Source organism: Pelobates fuscus, chromosome 13, assembly GCF_036172605.1.
Source record: "Pelobates fuscus isolate aPelFus1 chromosome 13, aPelFus1.pri, whole genome shotgun sequence".
Lineage (NCBI taxonomy): Eukaryota > Metazoa > Chordata > Amphibia > Anura > Pelobatidae > Pelobates > Pelobates fuscus.
In genome coordinates this window covers 60,701,367-60,723,864 of record NC_086329.1, presented here as the reverse complement: position 1 = coordinate 60,723,864, position 22,498 = coordinate 60,701,367, and the positions used below count along the sequence as shown (strand labels likewise).

General features: G+C 40.5%; 1 protein-coding gene across 1 annotated transcript in view; it reads right to left on the bottom strand.

Annotated features, from left to right (window-relative positions):
- Positions 1-22,195, bottom strand: part of CRIP1 (cysteine rich protein 1) — a 38,404-nt gene extending 16,209 nt beyond the window's left edge. Inside the window, exon 1 of the mRNA XM_063439504.1 lies at positions 22,086-22,195. Within this exon, the coding sequence (XP_063295574.1) occupies positions 22,086-22,125 (40 nt within the window). The 5' untranslated portion in view covers positions 22,126-22,195. The remainder of the gene's footprint in view (positions 1-22,085) is intronic.
- Positions 22,196-22,498: the final 303 nt, after the last annotated feature.

Sequence of the window (22,498 nt, the reverse complement as noted above, 5' to 3'; positions counted from 1 at the left end):
CCAAGCATCTTTTTCCATCTCCCGGTTCCTAAAATCGATGCCATATACACGTCCCCTGATAGGGCGCCGGCTCGATATTCTCTTGGGCGCCAGCTCGTTATTCTTTTTTTCACTTCACTAGGGACACTTTACTGCACTATGGGCACTTAGACCCACTCTTTGTCTTGCACAGTGTTATTCCTAGCCAGCATCTGTGATGGGAAATCAGGCAGTCATTTAAACGTTTAGATTGAGCTTTAGCTTAGAACACCCTTGAAGGTGTTTAAGGAGATTAGGGCTAGTTTAGAGGATTCTTTTTAGACCTCTCTGAGTCTTTATAGCCCTTCTACTTATCCAGCATTTCTGGAAACTAGCCAAGAGAAAGGGTGGCTGTGTGTCTGTGATACATTTAACTTACCTTATTGACACTTTATCACTCCGGTCTCCATACTCTCTGCCTATACCCATCTATTTAGAGGGAATTTCCTTGCCCCTGCCAATATTATATAATAGGTAATAGTATTACCATTATTACACAATTAGCCACTATAGGGGAATGAGTATAGTATCCCTTTGTTATTTATAAATGATACAATAAAGACTTTTGTCCATTACTCAATTTACTTTAACAAAGGGTACTAACCATGGTATTAGGAAGCATTACTCTGCTTTCCCTTTCTCCCTCTATTATACACCTATGCTCACTAGGATTTGTAGGTATCACTTTATTATAGTTGTCTAACCTTTTCCTATGCCAGTTTTAGATCTCCTTCTTGGGAGATTTTTTTCTTTTTTCAGTTTATTAGCATACTTTCGGGGACCCTTGGTGTTGTACATCACTGGGTGGAGGGAGAGACCTTCAATGACATCAGTGAGGACAAGGAACGGACATGGCTAGCTTGGTATCCGACCTTGTACAAATGGGGAGTTTGCGGTTGTGCAAATGGACTGTTTGCGGTTGTTTGCGGTGCGTTAAACGGGGAGTTTGGTCTGTCACTGTGAAGCGGTCGTAACCCTTACACTACATCATACAGTAGGTCCCCCCCCTCATTATTTTTATGGCCCCCACCCACCGCTCACGGGTGGGGGCGGGAGGACAGTAGGTCCCCCCCATTGTAATTTATGGCCCCCACCCACCATGCAGGGGTGGGGGCCGGGGGAGGACAGTAGCCCCCCCCTTATCCTTATTTACTGAATATTCCCCTGTATAACAATGTTTGGCATTTAGTGAATGTTCCCTATTCTGCTCTGTGTCAGTGTGTATCAGGGTCCCTGAGGACAGGTGTCAATCCATATCTGCCAAGTGACCCTATGTAGGGGGAATAGTCCCTATTCTGCTCTGTGTCAGTGTGTATCAGGGTCTCTGAGGACAGGTGTCAATCCATGTGTCAAGGTGTCAATATGTCAGGTGTCAATCCATATCCATTGTGATTTAGGAATGTTAGGTGATTTATGCCCTTTATGGATTAAAACCAGACTCTGCATCAACTGTGTAATTTTCCATGGGAGTTTTGCCATGGATCCCCCTCCGGCATGCCACAGTCAAGACCCCTTGAAACAACTTTTCCATCACTATTGTGGCCAGAAAGAGTCCCTGTGGGTTTTAAAATTCGCCTGCCCATTGAAGTCTATAGAGGTTCGCGAACGTTTGCGGAAGTTCGCGAACCGCTATAGACTTCAATGGGAAGGCGAATTTTAAAACCCACAGGGACTCTTTCTGGCCACAATAGTGATGGAAAAGTTGTTTCAAGGGGTAACAAAAAACAAAAAATTTGCAAAAAACTGGAAGGTAAGCTAAATTTGTTTTTTTTTTTTACTTGCTTGCTTTGAGCACATTTTTTATTGTCATTATAGATAACATATTTTCTAATAAGAGTTGTTTTTTTTTATGTAAATCCAGTGAGGTCTTTTTTTATCCTATATATACAGGATTTCCTTATAATTTTCACAGTGACTATACATTTTTTACCATACAGCTTGATCTGTGTTTGAAATCAGTTGCTGTGACCTAAAATCAATCTTCTTTGACTGATTTAAGGGAGTTCGTGCTGAGAGAAAATATGCACGTCTCAGGGTGTCATAGCATAGATTAGCCTAGTCTAGCCTAGATTCTAACTGTGCTAACATCATCACAAAATGAATGTGTTAAATTAGAGTAATTTTAGGCCAGTACTCACTACTTTTGACCAAAGATCAAGCAAAAGACAGCTCAGTGTGGACAAAGGTAAACACATTTTGAAGAAAATTGTATCTTACAAAGTAGCATATTTCACATAGTCTACACATTTTTTTGTGATAGTGCCTCTTAAATTCTTTGAATGTTTCACTTCCTTTGCTAGCCTGAAAGGCATCACACACATGCTTGACTCAGATATTTTTCTGTATTTAAATGTTAATCTGAAGTTCAAATCAACTACTGTCCCATAATTGGTTGTGTTTGCATTTTTTTAACCATTAGTAGTCATTGTTAATACATAAAAATGTTGTTACTGTTTAGTTAATGCATTCCCAAGATACATAAATATCACCTGAAATGCACAAATATATTGGAACTCACTTTAGGGTCTTCCATAAAGCAGTAAAATATAACTTTTATATAGCATTGCAGTTATTAACCACATATTAAAGAAGTGTTGCCACAGATAACAGAAGCTATGCAGCTGTTATATAATGACTCACTGACTACCAGATATGCTAACAGATAGATTGAGGGATAAAATTGATAGATAGGTACCGCTACAACATTTTCAAAGCTCACAACAATAAGTCAATAGAATAACAGCATCCCATACTTCTGAAGTAATAAGTAATAAAGAAGACAAAATTCTTAGCTTCATGTTGTCTATATTAGGAGTGGCTAAAATGTAGCTCTACAAAATCCGAGGATGTACAACTCCCATGATACCTAAGGCTAGCCAGCATCAAAGGATTTGCGGTTCTGTAACAGCTGGGGATCTGATCCACCTATTGCGCACACTGCTCTATATAGAACACTGGCACTGTTTCTGTCCCTTGAACAGATGGTAGAAATATGAACAGTCAGTGCTATTAAGTTCTACAATTTATTCAGGCCCCCAAAAAAAATACATACAAAATAGATACACCTGAATTTCCCTTTTTGCTTCACATCTGGAGCTTTCCAACCAGTCCTGCTTTTCTCGTGGTTGTTTATATGAGGCCTAAGTGGAGAATTTTTCCAATTCCATTATATTTAATTAAATCTACAATTTTGCTGTAAATATGAATTAGTGAATATCTATATAAACTATGCATCCCGTGGCAGCATAGATCATATTAAGTTGCTGAATGGCATCATACTTTTTTTTTTATAAACAAATCCCTCATATGAACTGCTGCCGAATAGGTGTCCGTATCCAAAGTTTTGAGAGTTTGCACTAGAACATCAGGATTTGAGCAGGCATGAAGAAGCACAGCTTCTTTTGCAAGATCAGATAAAGATGGCCTTATTGCTTCAGATATTTTTTGAGAAAATCATGGTAATCCAGAATGAGCAGAGACTGGAACCCAGAACTGCTTAATAGCAGCAATATACGGAATGGTTCAAAGACTCTCCCTTAGTCTTCAATGCTTTAAGAAGTGCCTTAAAACCCATCTCTTTAGGAAAGTTTATGGCCTCCCAGAGTAACCTCTACCTTACATACCAGTCTCTTTACTCTCTCCTCCAGCTCTGCTTCGCTCCCACCCTATTTAATTGATATTTCCTGTCCTAACATGTCTTATACCCCACCTCCTATAGACTGTAAGCTCGTTTGAGCAGGGTCCTCTTCAACCTATTGTTCCTGTAATTTTTCTTGTAATTGTCCTATTTATAATTACATCTCCCCTCTCATAATATTGTAAAGCGCTACGGAATCTGTTGGCACTATATAATTGGCAATAATAATAATAATAATAGTAATGTAATGAAAATATTGTGCTGTTTAAAGAGGGACATGTTTAGTAGTAGTAGGTGCTAGTACCCCCTTGCCAATGGTGGTTTCACTGTTTTGATCTTCTCAACAGATTTTCCAATGGGATATTAGTGTGAATTCAGTTTTTAGTCCAAGTTTGAACCAGTTATAGTGCATATGACTGTAGCTAATCATCTTAGATTTGATTTGTTTGTTTTTTCTTTCAAAGTTTTCTTATGAGACCCACCAAAGTACTAATCGCAAGTGATCAACCACTAGTCTACACCTATATTATCAACATGAGTGTGGGAAGGTATATAGATCCATCGGAACTTAGAGTTGGGTAGATACTTACCCTTCCATCCTCTATGCCAAACGGGAGCTCTGATTAATGTCAGCTCAGTTTTTCAAACTAGCTGCAGTGAGTATAGATTCAACATCAGACACTTAGATATGGCTAGTAAATACCAATAGTATTTCATCAAACACATAGTATGATGTGTCCTGGGAAAAATAAGCAAAGTCTATTATCTTTATACACGTAATAAAGAGGGTGGAGATATTAAACAGATACACATTCAACTGGGAAACTGGGAATCAACTGGGTACCGATCACAAATACACCCCTTCATACAAACAAACTATACATGCTTTCAAGTGGCAACCGTACATGCTTAAATTTAAACCCACAAATACTACCCACAAATAAAACTCTGCAAGGATAGTCAAATTGTAGATTGCCAATTGTGGGATGACACATGGGAATCTACCTTTTTGCCACGCACCAGGCCCCTCTCTACATTAGTTTCACCACTGCTTCATTTAACACACTGTATACACATGGGCTTCATTTAACACACTGTATACACATGCCAGTATATTATGATGATTAGACACACGACAACAGAGATTTCTTTGAATCATTTGAAGAAAGGCGCAGTTACTGCCTCAAGCCTGTGCTGCAAATGTTTTACATAAACATCCCAAATTAACAATCAGAGTTGTTCACTAAACCAAGAATTGTTGGAAAATGAATAATACATTTTAAGCCAAAACAGCAGATTTTTTTATTTTTTATTACAAGTATATATATATATATATATATATATATATATATCTGTCTTGAAAGGTTATTCTGTTGCCAATTTTATGCAATGCCCGTTTTAGTGCATAACCAATATTTTTGTTGCCATGTGCTGTTAAAGCATGCATATTATATAGTTTTAGGTTCAAAAATATATAAGGGCTAAACTGTGAATTGTTATGAACTAAAGGCCGAATTTCAAAAAATGTGAAACTAGCCAACTTTTCTTATTTAGCTACTTTGGTCCAAGTTTAGCAAGCACTCAGCATGGCTGACAGAAGACAATCTGCATTTTGTTTTAGAGCTTTGTTTTTTAATCTTAAAAATGCCTTAATTAAGTTTCCTTGGGATCAATAAAAGGCCAGGTTTTTGCTGTTATAAAACTGTCTGATTGCTAAGAAGTTTAAAATTTGCAAATAAGAAAACATTTTCCATTAAAAAAATAAAATAATTAAAGGACCACTATAGTCACCCAAATCACTTCAGCTCAATGAAGTGGTCTGGGTGCCATGTCCATCTAGGGTTAACCCTGCAGCTGTAAACATAGCAGTTTCACAGAAACGGCTATGTTTACATTAGGGTTAATCCAGCCTCTAGTGCCTGTCTCATTGACAGCCGCTAGAGGCGCTTCCACGATTCTCACTGTGAAAATCACAGCGAGAAGACGCAGACGTCCATAGGAAAGCATTGAGAAATGCTTTCCTATGAACTGATTGAATGCGCGCGTGGCTCTTGCAGCGCATGCGCATTCAGCACTGACGTCGGAAGAGGTAGGAGATTTCCCCAGCGCCGAGGGAATCTGGCGTTGGAGAAAGATAAGTGATTAACCCCTTCCTCCCCCTTCAGCCCGGGGGAGTGGGACCCTAAAGACGCTATAGTGCCAGGAAAACAAGTTTGTTTTCCTGGCACTATAGTGGTCCTTTAAGTAATCGATAGTCCACATTATGTGGTAACTCTGGATGTACTTTGGATGTCCCTTTGACTTCATCATGGACCTGAATTTGGAGTTGAACTACTAAGTTAAATCTTGATAAAACTGTGTGTTACGAGCAGCTTAACTTATTATAGTTTTGAATTTACTATTACAGGCAAATTTAGACCACGTGCATGTGCTTTAGCTTCTGAGTTGGGAAGTTGTCCCACATAACTTATGCTCATTTGCTACCAAATGTATAGATTAAATAGGTTTTTCTCCCAAAGATATTCTCTCTCTTATCTGTCTTTCAATTGTTTGGCAGACACTCAGACAAGGAGAGCAAAAGCTAGATCCCTCTGCTCTCCACCTACCGCTTGTTCTGTGGTTGCTTTGATGACTCCCTAACCTATGCTTCTAGCGCTGACTTGGGAGTATAGAAACGGTAAGACATTATAAAAATATCCCATTTTGAAAAAGTCACATTGGTGAAACATGTCATTGTTACTTTTTAGTCTATATTTTTATGGTTTATTTTAGCTTTAGGTATAAGAAGATTTACTTATTTAAGACACCCTTGACCCTCCTGCTTTTAATGTATATGGACATCACTTTCCTTGGTGGGGAACATACCACGTAAGCCAGTGATGGCTAACCTTGACACCATAAATTGCTTCTGGACAACATATCCCATGATACTCTGAACATCATGGGAAATGTAGTTCAGAAACTATTTATGGTGTCAAGGTTAGCCATCACTGACCTAAGCTGTTTGGATTGAGCAAAACCCAAATTGTCTGGTGTGATGCCACAACATCTCAATCGTGTTGAGGTCAGGACTCTGACTGGGCCAATTCAGAAGGCGTATTTTCTTCTGTTTAAGCCATTCTGTTGTTGATTTACTTCTATGCTTTGGGTCATTGTTCTGTTGCAACACCCATCTTCTGTTGAGCTTCAGCTGGTAGACTGATGGCCTTAAGTTCTCCTGCAAAAGGTCTTGATAAACTTGGGAATTCATTTTTCCTTCGATGATAGCAATCCGTCCAGGCCATGACGCAGCAAAGCAGCCCCAAACCATGATGCCCCCACCACCATACTTCACAGTTGGGATGAGGTTTTGATGTTGGTGTGCTGTGCCTCTTTTTCGCCACACATAGTGTTGTGTGTTTCTTCCAAACCACTCAACTTTAGTTTCATCTGTCCACAGAATATTTTGCCAGTACTGCTGTGGAATATCCAGGTGCTCTTGTGCAAACTGTAAACGTACAGCAATGCTTTGTTTGGACAGCAGTGGCTTCCTCTGTGGTATCCTCCCATGAAATCCATTCTTGTTTAGTGTTTTACGTACTGTAGATTCGCGAACAGGGATGTTAGCATTTGCCAGTGACTTTTGTAAGTCTTTAGCTGACACTCTAGGATTCTTCTTCACCTCATTGAGCAGTCTGCGCTGTGCTCTTGCAGTCATCTTTACAAGACAGCCACTCCTAGGGAGAGTAGCAGCAGTGCTGAACTTTCTCTATTTATGGACAATTTGTCTTACCGTGGACTGATGAACAGCAAGGCTTTTGGAGATACTTTTATAACCCTTTCCAGCTTTATGCAAGTCAACAATTCTTAATTGTAGGTCTTCTGAGAGCTCTTTTGTGCGAGGCATCATTCACATCAGGCAATGCTTCTTGTGAAAAGCAAACCCAGAACTGGTGTGTGTTTTTTATAAGGCAGGGCAGCTGTAACCAACACCTCCAATCTAATCTCATTGATTGGACTCCAGTTGGCTGACATCTCACTCCAATTAGCTCTTGGAGATGTCATTAGTCTAGGGGTTCACATACTTTTTCCACCTGCACTGTGAATGTTTACATGGTGTGTTCAATAAAAACATGACAACATTTCATTCTTTGTGTGTTATTAGTATAAGCAGACTGTGATTGTCTGTTGTTGTGGCTTAGATGATGATCAGATCACATTTTATTACCAATTTGTGCAGAAATCCATATCATTCCAAAGGGTTCACATACTTTTTCTTGCAACTGTAAGTGGTGCTTTAAAGATCTCCCACAATTTACAAGTGTATTCCTTACTTATACTTTCATGTTACTAGAAATACTACATTTTATATTTCTAATTTTTTGAGCTGTTACATGTAGAGAAATACTGTATCCCCTCCCCCCTTCTTGTACACAGGAGAGCACAAATGCATATTCCCAGAAGTTTTACAACTACAACTCCCATGAGTGGCAAGCATTGTGAAAGTTTTAAATTCTTTTGAAGCTTGACGTTTTAGTTTTAGCCACATTCATTACTTTATTAGTTTTAGTCACATTCAAGGAAAAAACTGAGAAAATTCGATTTTTCTTTTTTGCTTACCAAATCATAATTTGCTACTGATAAAACAAAAACAATACAGAAACACAACATAGCAATAGGTTTGTTCATTAACCCCTTAAGGACACATGACATGTGTGACATGTCATGATTCCCTTTTATTCCAAAAGTTTGGTCCTTAAGGGGTTAAGGGAGTCTACTAAACTGACAACTTAAATATGGGTAGACTTTACTTAGCTTTGAGCAAGTGTACTTGATATGAACTTAGTGTTTAAACTTTAACTTTACTTATTGCAAAACTCCCAGTGTTCAGGATCAGCAAAACTTTCCTTAGCACAGATCACGATAGATACTGGGCTACACCCTTCCTTAATTGCATATCTAGTTACTAAGTACTTTTATTTGATTTTCAAAACAAGCAAAGCAATAAGAGAGAATTTAACTGCTAGACTTTGTCTATCATGTCACCATATAATGTAAAACACTGATTCCATAATTGTATTGCTATGTGTTAAAGTACACTCTAAAATGAATGGCCAGGTCAAATTTAAAAGCATTTACACATTCGTCATAGCACTTACATGTTCATGCCTTTTTACTTTGTATTGTTTATTTATAAATTCTACCCTTCACTGGAAATACGCACATACATTGTAGTGTACTTTATCTTTATACATGTTTATACATGAGAGACAGACAGACAGACATAGAGAGGGGGAGTTTATCCTGCTATTTCTGGCATCGTTTTAGAAGGTTCCTAAGTAGCAAACATTTATTTTCAAGTCCTCAAATACATTCCTTTCAGGCATTCAAACAGATCTCTCAAGTTCCAGAAGCAATGCCCTCTTTGCTGCCACAAGGCCATTCTCTCAGTGCGCCAATGACTGTCATACATATGAGGCTTGGTGTGTGTGATTGGATGGATACATTTAGTAGTTAGGGGTATGACTGTATTGTGAATATGACTAGGTGGTTAATGGTTGGATAGCAATAAGTGCATGGTGAGTGGGGGTAGGTGAGATGTTATGTGGCTGTGTATTAATTGACAGGGTGAATAGGTATGATTGGGTGGATAGGGATCAGTTCAGAGTATATATTTGGGTGACTGAATGGCAATGTGTATGTAAGAGCATATTTGTGTGGGATGTTAGTGAGTGCGTGTAAATGATGGGTGTATTACCTATAGTGTGTATTAACTTTTTATAAAGTGCCAGTGTGTGCTATTTGTGTGAAGTTTTAGTGTTCATGTGTGGGTAGTTAGTGTTCATGTATAAGTGTGTTTGTTATCTCAACACCATGATGCACAACTGAGACTTGCATTGTGAATTATGACACTAAGTCAATATGGTGGTCATGTGGAGTCATTGAGACTTACAACAGACAGAAGGAAACATTCAAGTAACAAATGTGAACCCTATATGTGTGTCCTTTGGGATCAAGGTTGAGATATTCCAGATAAGCACTGTACCACCTGGATCCAATGATATTGTCCTATATCTCTGCTTCATCAGTGATGACAACTGCCAGAGATGCCACTGTTCCTTCAGAAAATTTTATTTTTCTTTCACAGCTTGAAAAAAAAAAAAAAAAAAAAAGACATTCTGGAACTCGAAAACTCATGTCAGCCTCAATGTACACCATTAACCATCCACTTCCTATTCAGTAAGCAGTAAACTCCTTTTCATGATATTATTATTGCACACTATCACATACTATATGACTTGCATGCTATTCAATATGATGTAACATGATGTGCATTAGATTTGCATTTTAAGTAGAATACATACACCACCAACCAGAGATATCTGTGCATATTTTGGTAATAATAAGACATGGAATAGCCAGTTATGAAAACACTTCAGCTATGAAACAAACAATGCATGACTCAATGCTTCCGTGACTATTGGAAGATACAGTATATAAAGTGCCATCACCCCATTTTTGGTAATAATAAGAAAAGCAGCAGCTGTGAGAAAAGGTTGACTGCTTGTACAATCTAGGAATAATATTACACATCTGAAAGGCCAGCTACAGCTTGACTGCTCAAGCAGGATAGCATTGCATACTATGGGGTACGACTGAGAATCTCACGAGGGCGGCAAGCTAATTTTTTAAAATTTTGGGAGATTAGAGAGGTCTCAATATGTGTAAATGGTAATAGATATAATAATAGGTAAATGGTAGTAATAATACATCAAAACTAGTTGTGAGATACTAATATATCAGTTGTAAAATATTGAGCACAGTATAGTGTCCAGTTATTGCACCATCAGCCCATAAACATTATTGCACTGATTAATGTGATTTAATCACAAAGATAAACATCACTTGTTTACTTGTTTAAATGGCAGGTCTTGGTTAGTAGGACTTAATGAGAATGGTTTTTAATCTTGAAACCCTATGAAGCTCAAATTCCTCCTCCAAACAATCAGTGAACTTTAACACGTAACACAGTATCACAAACCCTAGGGCTCCTGCACTCCCTCCTGGGACTCCTGTACTGTAGTCTACTCCGAGTGGAAACTGCAAAGCACCTCAAAAAGCTTGTCAAGTTTACTGAGCAGAACAAGATCAGGAGAGTGTGTTTGGTTTGGAGTCTCACATCGTCCTTTAGTCTCAATAAATCTTTAAAAAGATTCTCTAGGCACCATAACTTTATTGAAATAAAGTTATTATGGTGCAAGGATATTCCATGCACTGGCTAATCTTCAAGCATTGTTAATGAATGGTTTAAACCCAAAGTCTTCAATCCAGGGCTTGTCAGCTCTGCCCCTAAACTTTCATTTCATGCTGAGACTAATCAGAAATCCTCGTAAAGGGAGCTCCTAATAGGCTGAGAGCTCTCAGCCTATCATTAGCTCCCCATTCACAACCCGGTGTGAAAAAAGATTACATACCTTTTTAATTCGGTTTTGTGAATAGAGAGCTAGGGTTAGGCTAATTGAAGCCTCAGACTAAAACCTTTCTGGAGCAGAGCCAGATTGACGAATTTGGGTTTGAAAAATTTCTTAAAGGTTAAACCGCAGGATGACTGGGACAGCCTGACGATGAAGTTGTTATAGTAAGCCAGACCTTCTAATTGTGAAATTGTTATAGTGCCTGGAGTGTACCTTTAACACCATTATAGAAGATAAGGCCAGGCAACCTTCATTTGACCAAAGGGGGAGATAAATCCATACAATGCATATAAGCCATCAAATTATTCTTAAAATAACAAATATTAATAACTAAGAAATACTTTTGGAAATTCTGTAGTTGTGCAGCGTAGTAGGCCGCAAGGCCTCTCTTAACCCAAATATAATATTTAGTATGGCTGGCCTCTGTCATTAGCAGAGAGTACATATGGACAGGGTAATGAAAACTTTTATCTAACAAAACCCCCAAAATATATATTTTTACAGTTGTATCTTCTAAAGTGTAGGGCCCAGCTCCCCACTACTAAAGGGCAATCTGGGTAATGAAGTTATGTATACCATTTCATATGTTTACTACATAGTGAATAGAACTATTTTTTTGTTTGAAGGAAGAATTTTTGGATTAAATATTCTGGTTAATTTACTATTGTAGAACATTTTTAAAATGGGAAGTACTTTTAAGCCTTGTGTCTCTTGTATACAAATGGTTTGTTTTGCATTCTAATGCAAAAAGAAATAAAAATAAATCCTCATTTACCAGCCCCACCACACAGTCTTCGCCTATCAGAGAAACAAATTCCTCCTCCAAAGTCTCTCCCCAAGCCTGCACATGACATCATACCCTCCTACAAGGCTGCCTTGTGCAATGCTGTATCTGAGAAGCAGTTGGGTGTGGTCTAGAGTTATGAGTCCCTAATTAAAATCATAATAGGGCAACCTTGTATGTACTTGAATTTTCCAGAATTGGACTGCAATTTGAAGACCAGCCGTGTTTCCACTTGAAAAGAGAAATACAACAAAGTGGATGTGTCAATTAAATTATTTTTTTTTTATCTTGGCATAAACAAATGCCCAATATATATATACATTTATTTTCCTTTTGCATTATATGTGGTAAGTATGCAGACTCACATTTGTGCATTCTTACCTCAAGTGGTTAAACCATTCTCAAACGGTTTAACCCCAACATTGCCTCTAACACTGGTCTCCACTATTCCTCTGGCAGCTTCTGGGTTCTAAATTTTGAGATTCAGGAAGCGCGGAGTGCCATCAGGCAGGGGCCCTGCTGCTGACGCTCTTAGCCAATCAGTGACTCCCCATTCACAAAACTGGAAAACTGGCTTGCAAAAGGTAAATTTCTTTGCAAGCAAGTTTTGTGAATAGGGAGTCAGCTGACCACTCTCACCCAATCAGCAGCACCCCTGCCCTGACACATTTCAAAATTCAGAAGCCAGAAGCCGACAGGAAAGAGTGGAAACCAGCGTTGGAGGCAATTTAGATTATGTTGTTTTGGTGCGTGGAGTGTTCCTTAAAGTGCTTGAGATACCCTCTTGCCAGTGCAATAAACATTCTAAGGACTTTCTAAAGAATTTTGGTGATTCATTCACAATTTAGACTATTAATAATTGACTGTATTTATCAATGTTTAAACATTACGTAAAAGGTTAGATACAGACACGGAAGATAATAATTTCAATACATAAAAGTTAACTAGCATGTTGCAAAGCAATGTATTGTCAAAGCTCGGATGCAGATAAAATGTCATGCACATTGAATGTACAATTACTCTGTTTAGAAGCATGCAGTTGAAAAGGCTGGGTGTGGTTTGCTTAACTGCTGGAAATAAAAATACTGTATTTTTAATTTCTTCAGCCCAAAATAGTCTTGTAATTTTGTGCAGGAATTTGAATTTCTGATGTGTATCAGAGTATATGAATGCTCGGACATATTTTAGCAGGGTTTTTTGCTAAACATGGAAATTTAAGCAAATGAAATCCAAATGGTATATTTGAAGCTAAAATAGTGAATATGGAAAAATTATTCTCCTGCTCAGCTTTAGTACTGAAAAATACAGTAATTTGCAGCTTTGCAATGAAATTTGTGGGGATTTGGTGAGAAGAAAAATTAAACAGTAAAGGTAAAAAAATTGCAAGTTAGTAATTCATATATAATTAAAGCAGTGATTAAACTGCAATAAATAAAGCTTGGGCCAATGTGTGTTTTACGCAGCTGATTAATCAGTTACTCTGTGATTGTGTGCACTTTATCATAGTTTAGTGTGTATTCTATAAATAGTGTAGAGCTGGGATGCCCAACTGCATTTCACAAGCTTAGCTACTGACATAGTATTATGGAAAATGCATTCCAACAGCTAACTAAGGTTATATTCTTCAGGGCATCATTAAAGATTGTGTATTTTTTGTAAACCATTAAGGGAAATTGGGCATATTAATACCCAACGGGTAATCAAATTAGTATTAGAGAACTGCAATTTAAACTCTTTTCTTAATAAATCCTGCTTTCGCCACATTTGGCAAATGGGCACAAGAGAAATAAAACACCCATTGTCCTTAGAATGCTATAGTAGTGTCTTATTTCTATTGATTCATTGTCCAATGTTACATACAGGGCTATCTTGGTTTCTTTTGATTCCCAGTCTACCAGTTCATATGACGACTCGTGACTTTTTAAAATTTACACAATACAAATATTTGTCTCCTCTCCAACTGTTAAAATGTCTGTTCATTGTAATTTATTTTTGTCTACATGTTATAATGCAAGAATATGTTTACACACATTGTAAGCTCGTTTGGGTAGGGCACTCTTCACCATGTTTTGTTAGTATTAAGTATGTGTCTTGTTTATCTTTGCATACAACATATTGTGGAATATGTTGGTGCTTTATAAATAATTGTACCTGACACAGACCATTATACTGCCAAAGCATGCAGGACATAGGTGGAAATATTGAAGGTACTGACTGGGACAAAGTGAGGGCTACCAAAACAAACACATTTATCATCACATGGTTTTAGTGTTCTAATATTGCATTTACTTTCTGACTTCATAAAGGATTGATGCCTACATGAGCTTTTGAAAAAACAAATCGACCCTCGGCCTTTAATTTTTTTATATCCTTGATTGAAGAAAAGAGAAAATAAATGACTGAATCTGTTTTTGGTCATCCATACAATTGAGGCAGTTTATTGTTTCCAGGTTGAATCCCTGCTTCCTCTTCTGCAGGAAAGTTGGGAATAAACAATTTTAGGACAGTGGGCATACTACTGGGATTTAGTTAATCATACAAAACCATCTTTGCACAAATTGCAGATCATTGGAACTTGTACTGTAATAATCATACTGCAATGATAATTCACTCCAAGTTATTTGCGTAAGACACTCTTTCCCCATGTATTTACAACCACATACACTACTATTATAGGGCAACAAGACATCCTTGTAATAAAGAACAGATACGGAAAATATATAAATATGCACGCAAAGTCACCCTGTAGGAATTATTCCCCCTTCCTCTGGCAGCCCACATAGAAAAAGATTGATTGTTCTCTAGATTCTACACTGCTTGGAGTAGTGTCCTCAGTAGCCTTTCTTTCTTTTTTTTTTAATTCTTTATTTTTGTGGATAAAGCATGATGTTTACAATATTACATGTTTGGCAATATAATGAACAAACAATGCAGTAATTTCAACATGTTGCGGGGACTATCCAGTTTTATAATTTTAATAGCTTTTACAGCCCTCTCTTGCCTGTTCTCCTGCGGATGTTTGGTGATGTGCTGGGGGGCTCCTTTCCTATGGCTGGGGAGTGCCCTTATGCTCGGTGATGTGAATTTACGTGTGGCATTAACGAATGGCACATCTGGGAGGGTGATCTGCTGGTGAAGCTCAGTTAGTGCTGTGGGTGCCCATATGCTTAGTAGTGGCATGGTATATGTGGCTTTGGCCTAATGCACGCCTAAAAGTGTGGGTACCTGGCATGGGTCCTGACATAGGGCTTAGGGCTATAATTGCGTGAAAAAAACTGTATTCGCTTGCCGAGTGTGAGGAACACGGGCAGTATTAACTCTGCTTTGTGCACTCAAAATAAGGGGGGGGGAGGGAATTAACTTGGTCGCATAACCGGAGCCGTAGCTTACGGAACCAGTGGGAGGAAGTTTTCTAAGAAGGGGGATTAACAGTCCAGTAGTGATGTCGCGAACACAAAATTTTCGGTTCGCGAACGACGGACGCGAACTTCCGCAAACATTCGCGAACCGGCGAACCGAGCGAACCGCCATTGACTTCAATGGGCAGGCGAATTTTAAAACCCACAAGGACACTTTCTGGCCACAATAGTGATGGAAAAGTTGTTTCAAGGGGACTAACACCTGGACTGTGGCATGCCGGAGGGGGATCCATGGCAAAACTCCCATTGAAAATTACACAGTTGATGCAGAGTCTGGTTTTAATCCATAAAGGGCATAAATCACCTAACATTCCTAAATCACAATGGATATGGATTGACACCTGACATATTGACACCTTGACATATGGATTGACACCTGTCCTCAGAGACCCTGATACACACTGACACAGAGCAGAATAGGGACTGTACCCCCTACATAGGGTCACTTGGCAGATATGGATTGACACCTGTCCTCAGAGACCCTGATACACACTGACACAGAGCAGAATAGGGACTGTTCCCCCTACATAGGGTCACTTGGCAGATATGGATTGACACCTGTTCTCAGAGACCCTGATACACACTGACACAGAGCAGAATAGGGACTGTTCCCCCTACATAGGGTCACTTGGCAGATATCCTAATGATCCCTGATACACACTGACACAGAGCAGAATAGGGACTGTTCCCCCTACATAGGGTCACCTGGCAGATATGGATTGACACCTGTCCTCAGGGATTCTGATACACACAGACACAGAGCAGAATAGGGACTGTTCCTCCTACATAGGGTCACCATTTTTAGCCCAAGGCAGCTCATCTCATCAGGCCTTTTTTAGTCGAATGTAAAAAAAGTCCCTTCGGGATCCATCCCTCATTCATCTTAATAAAGGTGAGGTAATCTAGACTTTTTTGACCTAGGCGACTTCTCTTCTCAGTGACAATACATCCTGCTGCACTGAAGGTCCTTTCTGACAGGACACTTGAAGCGGGGCAGGCCAGAAGTTCTATCGCAAATTGGGATAGCTCAGGCCACAGGTCAAGCCTGCACTCCCAGTAGTCAAGGGGTTCATCACTCCTCAGAGTGTCGATATCTGCAGTTAAGGCGAGGTAGTCTGCTACCTGTCGGTCGAGTCGTTCTCTGAGGGTGGATCCCGAAGGGCTGTGGCGATGCGTAGGACTTAAAAAGCTCTGCATGTCCTCCATCAACAACACGTTGGAAAGCGTCCTGTCCTTGCCGGCGTGGTCATGGGGGGGAGGAGGAGGATTACTTTCACCTCTTCCCCTGTTAGATTCCCATTGTGCTGTGACATCACCCTTATACGCTGTGTAAAGCATACTTTTTAATTTATTTTGCAAATGCTGCATCCTTTCCGACTTGTTGTAATTTGGTAACATTTCAGCCACTAGACAGCGTGACACTGCCGTATCTGGGATGTGGAATAGTACCTGGGGAGCTGGGGGGGTGCCTTTTAATGTGGAGCAAGACGCAGCAGCAGAAGAGGACTCAGCCGAGGAGGTTATGGAAGAGGATGGAGTAGGAGGAGTAGAGGAGGTGGCAGCAGGCCTGCCTGCAAGTCGTGGCATTGTCACCAACTCCTCTGCAGAGCCACGCATTCCATGCTTGGCAGCCGTCAGCAGGTTTACCCAATGCGCAGTGTAGGTGATATACCTGCCCTGACCATGCTTTGCAGACCAGGTATCAGTGGTCAGATGGACCCTTGCCCCAACACTGTGTGCCAGACATGCCATTACTTCCTTTTGCACAATCGAGTACAGGTTGGGGGTTGCCTTTTGTGCAAAGAAATTTAGTCCGGGTACCTTCCACTGCGGTATCCCAATAGCCGCAAATTTTTTGAACGCCTCAGACTCCACCAGCTTGTATGGTAAAAGCTGGTGGGCTAATAGTTCAGACAAGCCAGCTGTCAGACGCTGGGCAAGGGGGTGACTTTCTGACATTGTCTTTTTACGCTCAAACATGTCCTTGACAGACACCTGACTGTGGGCAGATGAGCAGGAACTGCTCAAGGCGAGAGACGGAGTGGCGGATGGTTGAGAGGGGGCAAGGAGGACGGTAGTGGTTGATGTGGCTGAAGATGCTGGACCAGGAGGATGATGGCGGCTTTGAGTTTGTGTGCTGCTTGTACTCATGTGTTGATCCCATAGGCGTTTGTGATGTGCGATCATGTGCCTACGCAAAACAGTTGTACCTAGGTGGGTGTTGGACTTCCCACGTCTCAGTTTATTTTGGCACAGGTTGCAAATGGCATCGCTGTTGTCAGAGGCAGACACACAAAAAAAATGCCACACTGCTGAACTCTGCAATGACGGCATTCTGGTGGTGGACACAGTATGCGTTGATTGGCGTGCTGTCGGGCTGACCCCGGGTGCCGATGCATGCTGTCTGACTGTGCCACTAGCTCCTTGCGACGACCTCCCCCTGCTTCCAACTCGTCTCCTCCTCCTCTCTGTCACCCCATCTGAACTTTCGCCCTGTTCTTCTTCTTGCCGAGCGGGCACCCACGTGACATCCATGGACGCATCGTCATCATCAACCGCTTCACTTGTATCAACAACTCAGCAAAGGAAGCAGCAGCGGGTACAACATCATCATCATCATCACACCGTACGTCCATGTGTGTAATGCTGCCTGCCTGAGACATATCCCTGTTATCTACATCCTCTGGCAATAATGGTTGCGCATCACTCATTTCTTCAAACGGATGTGTAAATAATTCCTCTGACATACCAAGTGAAGCGGCTGTGGTGCTAGTGTTGGTGGTGGCGGCAGGCGGGTGAGTGGTATCTTGAGAGGTGCCCGAAGCTAAGCTGGAGGAGGATGGTGTGTCAAGGTTCCGAGCAGAAGCTGTAGAAGATTGGGTGTCCTGTGTTAGCCAGTCAACTATGTCCTCAGAACTTTTCAAGTTCAGGGTACGTGGCCTCTGAAAACTGGGCATTATTCTAGGGCAAAAGGGAATCACAGCACCACGACCACGATGGCCCCTGCGGGGTGGCCTGCCTCTGCCTGTAATTTTTTTTTGGATTAGTGGTACTATGCGTGCAAGCTACTGTGAGACCAGATATGAGTGGCAATGTGCACTGGCAGAGGTTGGCAGAGTACACGATGAAGGCCTGACACCCGCTTTAAGGACACTGAGTGCTATTAGCTTACAGTGAAAACATTATCTTCTTTTTAAAAGCACGCTATTGTGACACCAGATATGAGTGGCAAAGTACACTGGCAGAGGTTGGCAGAGTACACGCTGAAGGCCTGACACCCAGACGCTTGCAGACAACTAACTGCTATTAGCTTACAGTGAAAAAAATGTTTTTGTTTTTAAATGCAAGCTTAAGCTATTGTGACACCAGATATGAGTGGTGGCACTGGGCAAGTGGGCACAGTATCCACTGTGAGCCTGCCACAGAAGCTGGCAGGCAGGCAACTGCAATTACATTACACAGAAAAAAAAAAAAAAAAGAAAAGCAGACTGATGTTCTAGCCCTAAAAAGGGCTTTTTGGGGTGCTGTCCTTACAGCAGAGTTCAGATGAGTCCTTCAGGACTGTAGTGGACACTGAATACCCTAGCCTAGCTATCAATTTCCCTATCAAATGAGCAGCAGCTACACTTTCCCTCCTCTATCTAAGAAAGCAGATTCAGAATGAATCTAAAATGGATGCTGTACAGGAGGTGGGAGGGTCTGGAAGGGAGGGTCTGCTGCTAATTTGCTGGAATGTGTCTGCTGACCGTGAGGCACAGGGTCAAAGTTTACTCAATGATGACGAATAGGGGGCGGATCGAACCGCGCATGTGTTCGCCCGCCGTGGCGAACGCGAACACGCTATGTTCGCTGGGAACTATTCGCTGGCGAACAGTTCGGTACATCACTACAGTCCAGGGAACTGTTGGTGCTCCTGCTGTCTACAACAAGTAGAGAGACATGGAACTTGCGTGGCTGTAACTGTATCAGGTAGGCAGGGCAGCAACTTGCGGACCCTCTCCTCTGGGCACGAAGGGGGTGATATCTGCCACAGTCCAAGGTGGTCGAGCTGTTTCTTGTGCTGCTGGCGTCGGTATGCCCAATGATCTGAGGAATGCCGGTGTTTCAGAAGTGTGTAGTAGCTTGTATGTCACGCCTGCCTTTCCGCTTGTAGTCTGCATGGGCCCCACTTGTAGGGGATGGCTTGATCCCGTAGTAGTTGTGTGACCTGACGAAATGATTTCCTCCACTGAATAGTGTGTCTTGAATAGTCTTTGTAAAATGCTAGTTGTGCCCCTTCAAATGGCACTGTGGGAGAGTCTCTCGTAGCCCCCATAAGTATTCCTCGGTCAGAGTCTCTTACAAATTTTATCAGGACGTCGCTAGCTCCTTCATGTGGCGTAGAGGTTGCCCTAGAGAGCCTAAAGCAGGAGTCAATCATTACCTGCTTCGCTTGCCGTGGTATCAGCAGCGTGGCTATGGACCGTCAGCAGAAATGTGGCAGTTCGTTGCCAGAGATCATCTCTGGTAGTCCCCAGACCCTCAGGTTCCGTGCCTTGTGTCTGTCGTCCATGTCCGCCAGTTGTGCTTGCTGGTCAGCACACTGCTTGCGCAGGGCGTTCAGTGCGGCATCTGTGACATTTTGCGCCAGCGTTGCACCTTTCGCGCCCTCCTCCACTGCAGCCACCCTGTTGGTTAGCGTAGCCATATCCTCTCTCACCAGTGCCATATCGGCCTGAAACATGATCTTGATTTCTTTCACCAGGGCTTTGATATCCGCTTTGGTGGAGGGTGCTGAGTCTCCCTGATCCAGGGGTCCCTGAGGTGTCTGGTGCTCTCGGCTCAGTGTGGAGGGTTCAGTGTAGTGGCTATCCCTGTCTGAGGATTGGGAGGTGTAAGCCTCCGGCGCCATCTTGGGATTTGCCGGCCGCGTGGCTGCGCGGAGAAAAGCCCCGATATCTCCCGATCCTATGCTCGGATCTGCCCGCTGTTTCTTGTTTTTCTTCCCCATGACTCAGGGAGTCCGTGCCCCGTCTTTGGTGAGCCGGTATTTATCGTCTCTGGGCAGCGTTTTTCAGCACGATGCACGGTGCACGGAGCTCCGCCCCCGCCTCTTATTTCTTGTTAATATTTGTATTAGTTTATTTCCAAGTTGTTTTCTTTACACATTAAAATTGTGTAGCACTATATAAATGCCAAATAATAAGGCTTTTAAAAGGAATGCTTACAGCAGCCCATTAGGTAGTATCTTCGAAAAGATGGCAGTATGTTTTTTTTTAGGGTAAGCTGAAGTTCCAAGTATACAATAGTCAAATTAATTTCATTTAAATAGGAATTTACACACAACTGAACAATGCAATGTGTTCACAGCTGTCGTTATAAACCTACCCATTAAACAAACATTGTATGCTAAAAATAGCCCTGTCCCGCTGAATAAAGGGATCTACTTTTCGGCATTTAAACACCCCTGTCTATTTTATAACATGAAATCAAGAGGCCTATTTGATGTCTTTCTTATTGAAAGAGAGCAAATAACCATGTTAAAAGATTGTTGTCAGACACTGAACTTGATGCACACATGCCTATTTTCAGCCTATGTAACTATGTACAACAATCATAGAATTACAGAATTTATATTTTGTTTTGTAATCTTACCTTTAGATTACCTTTTTAAGCCACTCACATGATGACAGTGCCAGTAAATCATATGTTAGAATAAAGTTTTGATTCATATTGTGCCACCATGTATTTATTGCCTTAAAAGTGTATGTAGCAACTTCCTGAGTTAACAGTTCAGTGGAATGTTTGCCTAACTTTGTAGGAGATCATATCTATACAACCCAGGATTTAAAATAATCTAATGTCAAGTGTTCTGTTGTATTAAAGTGGAAAAAATGTAAATTATGTTACTAAGAATCTTGTTTATCATTGTGATTTCACAACCAGTATATATATGGAGATATACACTTGTATAGATTTCATTCTTTCATTGCAGGTTTGTATAATTTCCCCCAGTGTATAAAGCTACATAATTTTAAGTGGGAAAACAGAGGACTGACAATTGCAAAGTGTAGACGGAATAGCTGGATTGGACAAATGTCAAACTAGCATCTTTTCAAAATAAATTTTACAATAAAGCTGCCTGCAGTATCAAAACTAGTAATGACAGCTTAAACAGAAATTAAAAATGTATCTGATACCAACATTGACATTCAATATTATAACTTATCAGACACATCATCTGTCATGAAGTGGTTAAGTACATATTAAAAAAAATATATATGTACCTTCCAAGAAACAGTGTTTGTTTTTGGGAGGGTAATAGAAGTATTATTTAGTAGTTTTTTTCTGCAGATTAGGTTTAGTGTCAGCCAATTACCTCTTTTGCATTCTAAAAATAAATCAATTATTAAACATTTTATATCTAATATTGACATTTAAATATCTAACTTGAACTCTGCTAAATGTACCGCTGTATAACATTTAAAAAAACAAATGTATTTGTTGCATTGTATTTCTTTAAATAAAGCTAAAATATAAAAAAGTAAAATGCACAGCACAGTACACAGTTTAGTAAACAGCGAACTAAACAGTGAATGTTGTAATCACAACATATCAAACTGCAGCGAATTGCAAACCTGATTGCAGTTCAGCTATAGTCACAGCTAGGCTAATTTAATTTACATTTTACAGTTCACAACTATTTAGTGGATAAACTGCTGTAGTGTGTATGATCTGCTAGTGTGTTTTAATAATATTGCAGATAGATGTTAAACAAGATGTCATTTACTTACCAAAGTAAACTTCTTTCTGGCACTTGGGACACTTGGGCATGGTTGGTTATTAAGTAGATGTGAGATACAATGTGAGTACTAAAGCAAACTGTCTCATGCTTTCATTCAGTAAAAGGAGGGGCCAGGCTCACTCCTTGCTTTGGGAGGAGAGTAGGGAAGGTGCTTTGCACACGGGCTGAAGCAGAGTGAGAGGCGGATGCGGTGTAGAGATATAATTAACCATTTGAAGAAGCACAGAATTCATATCTGTAGAAGTATTTAGGCACTGTTTTTTTGAAAGAACTTTTTTTGTGTGTTTTACTAATTGTCAAAGGACAGTGTCTAGATTTGACAAATTCAACTAGTGCATATGCCATACTATTTGACGTATATTAACCAGTCACCGAATTGTAGTGAATAGATTTGTACACAAA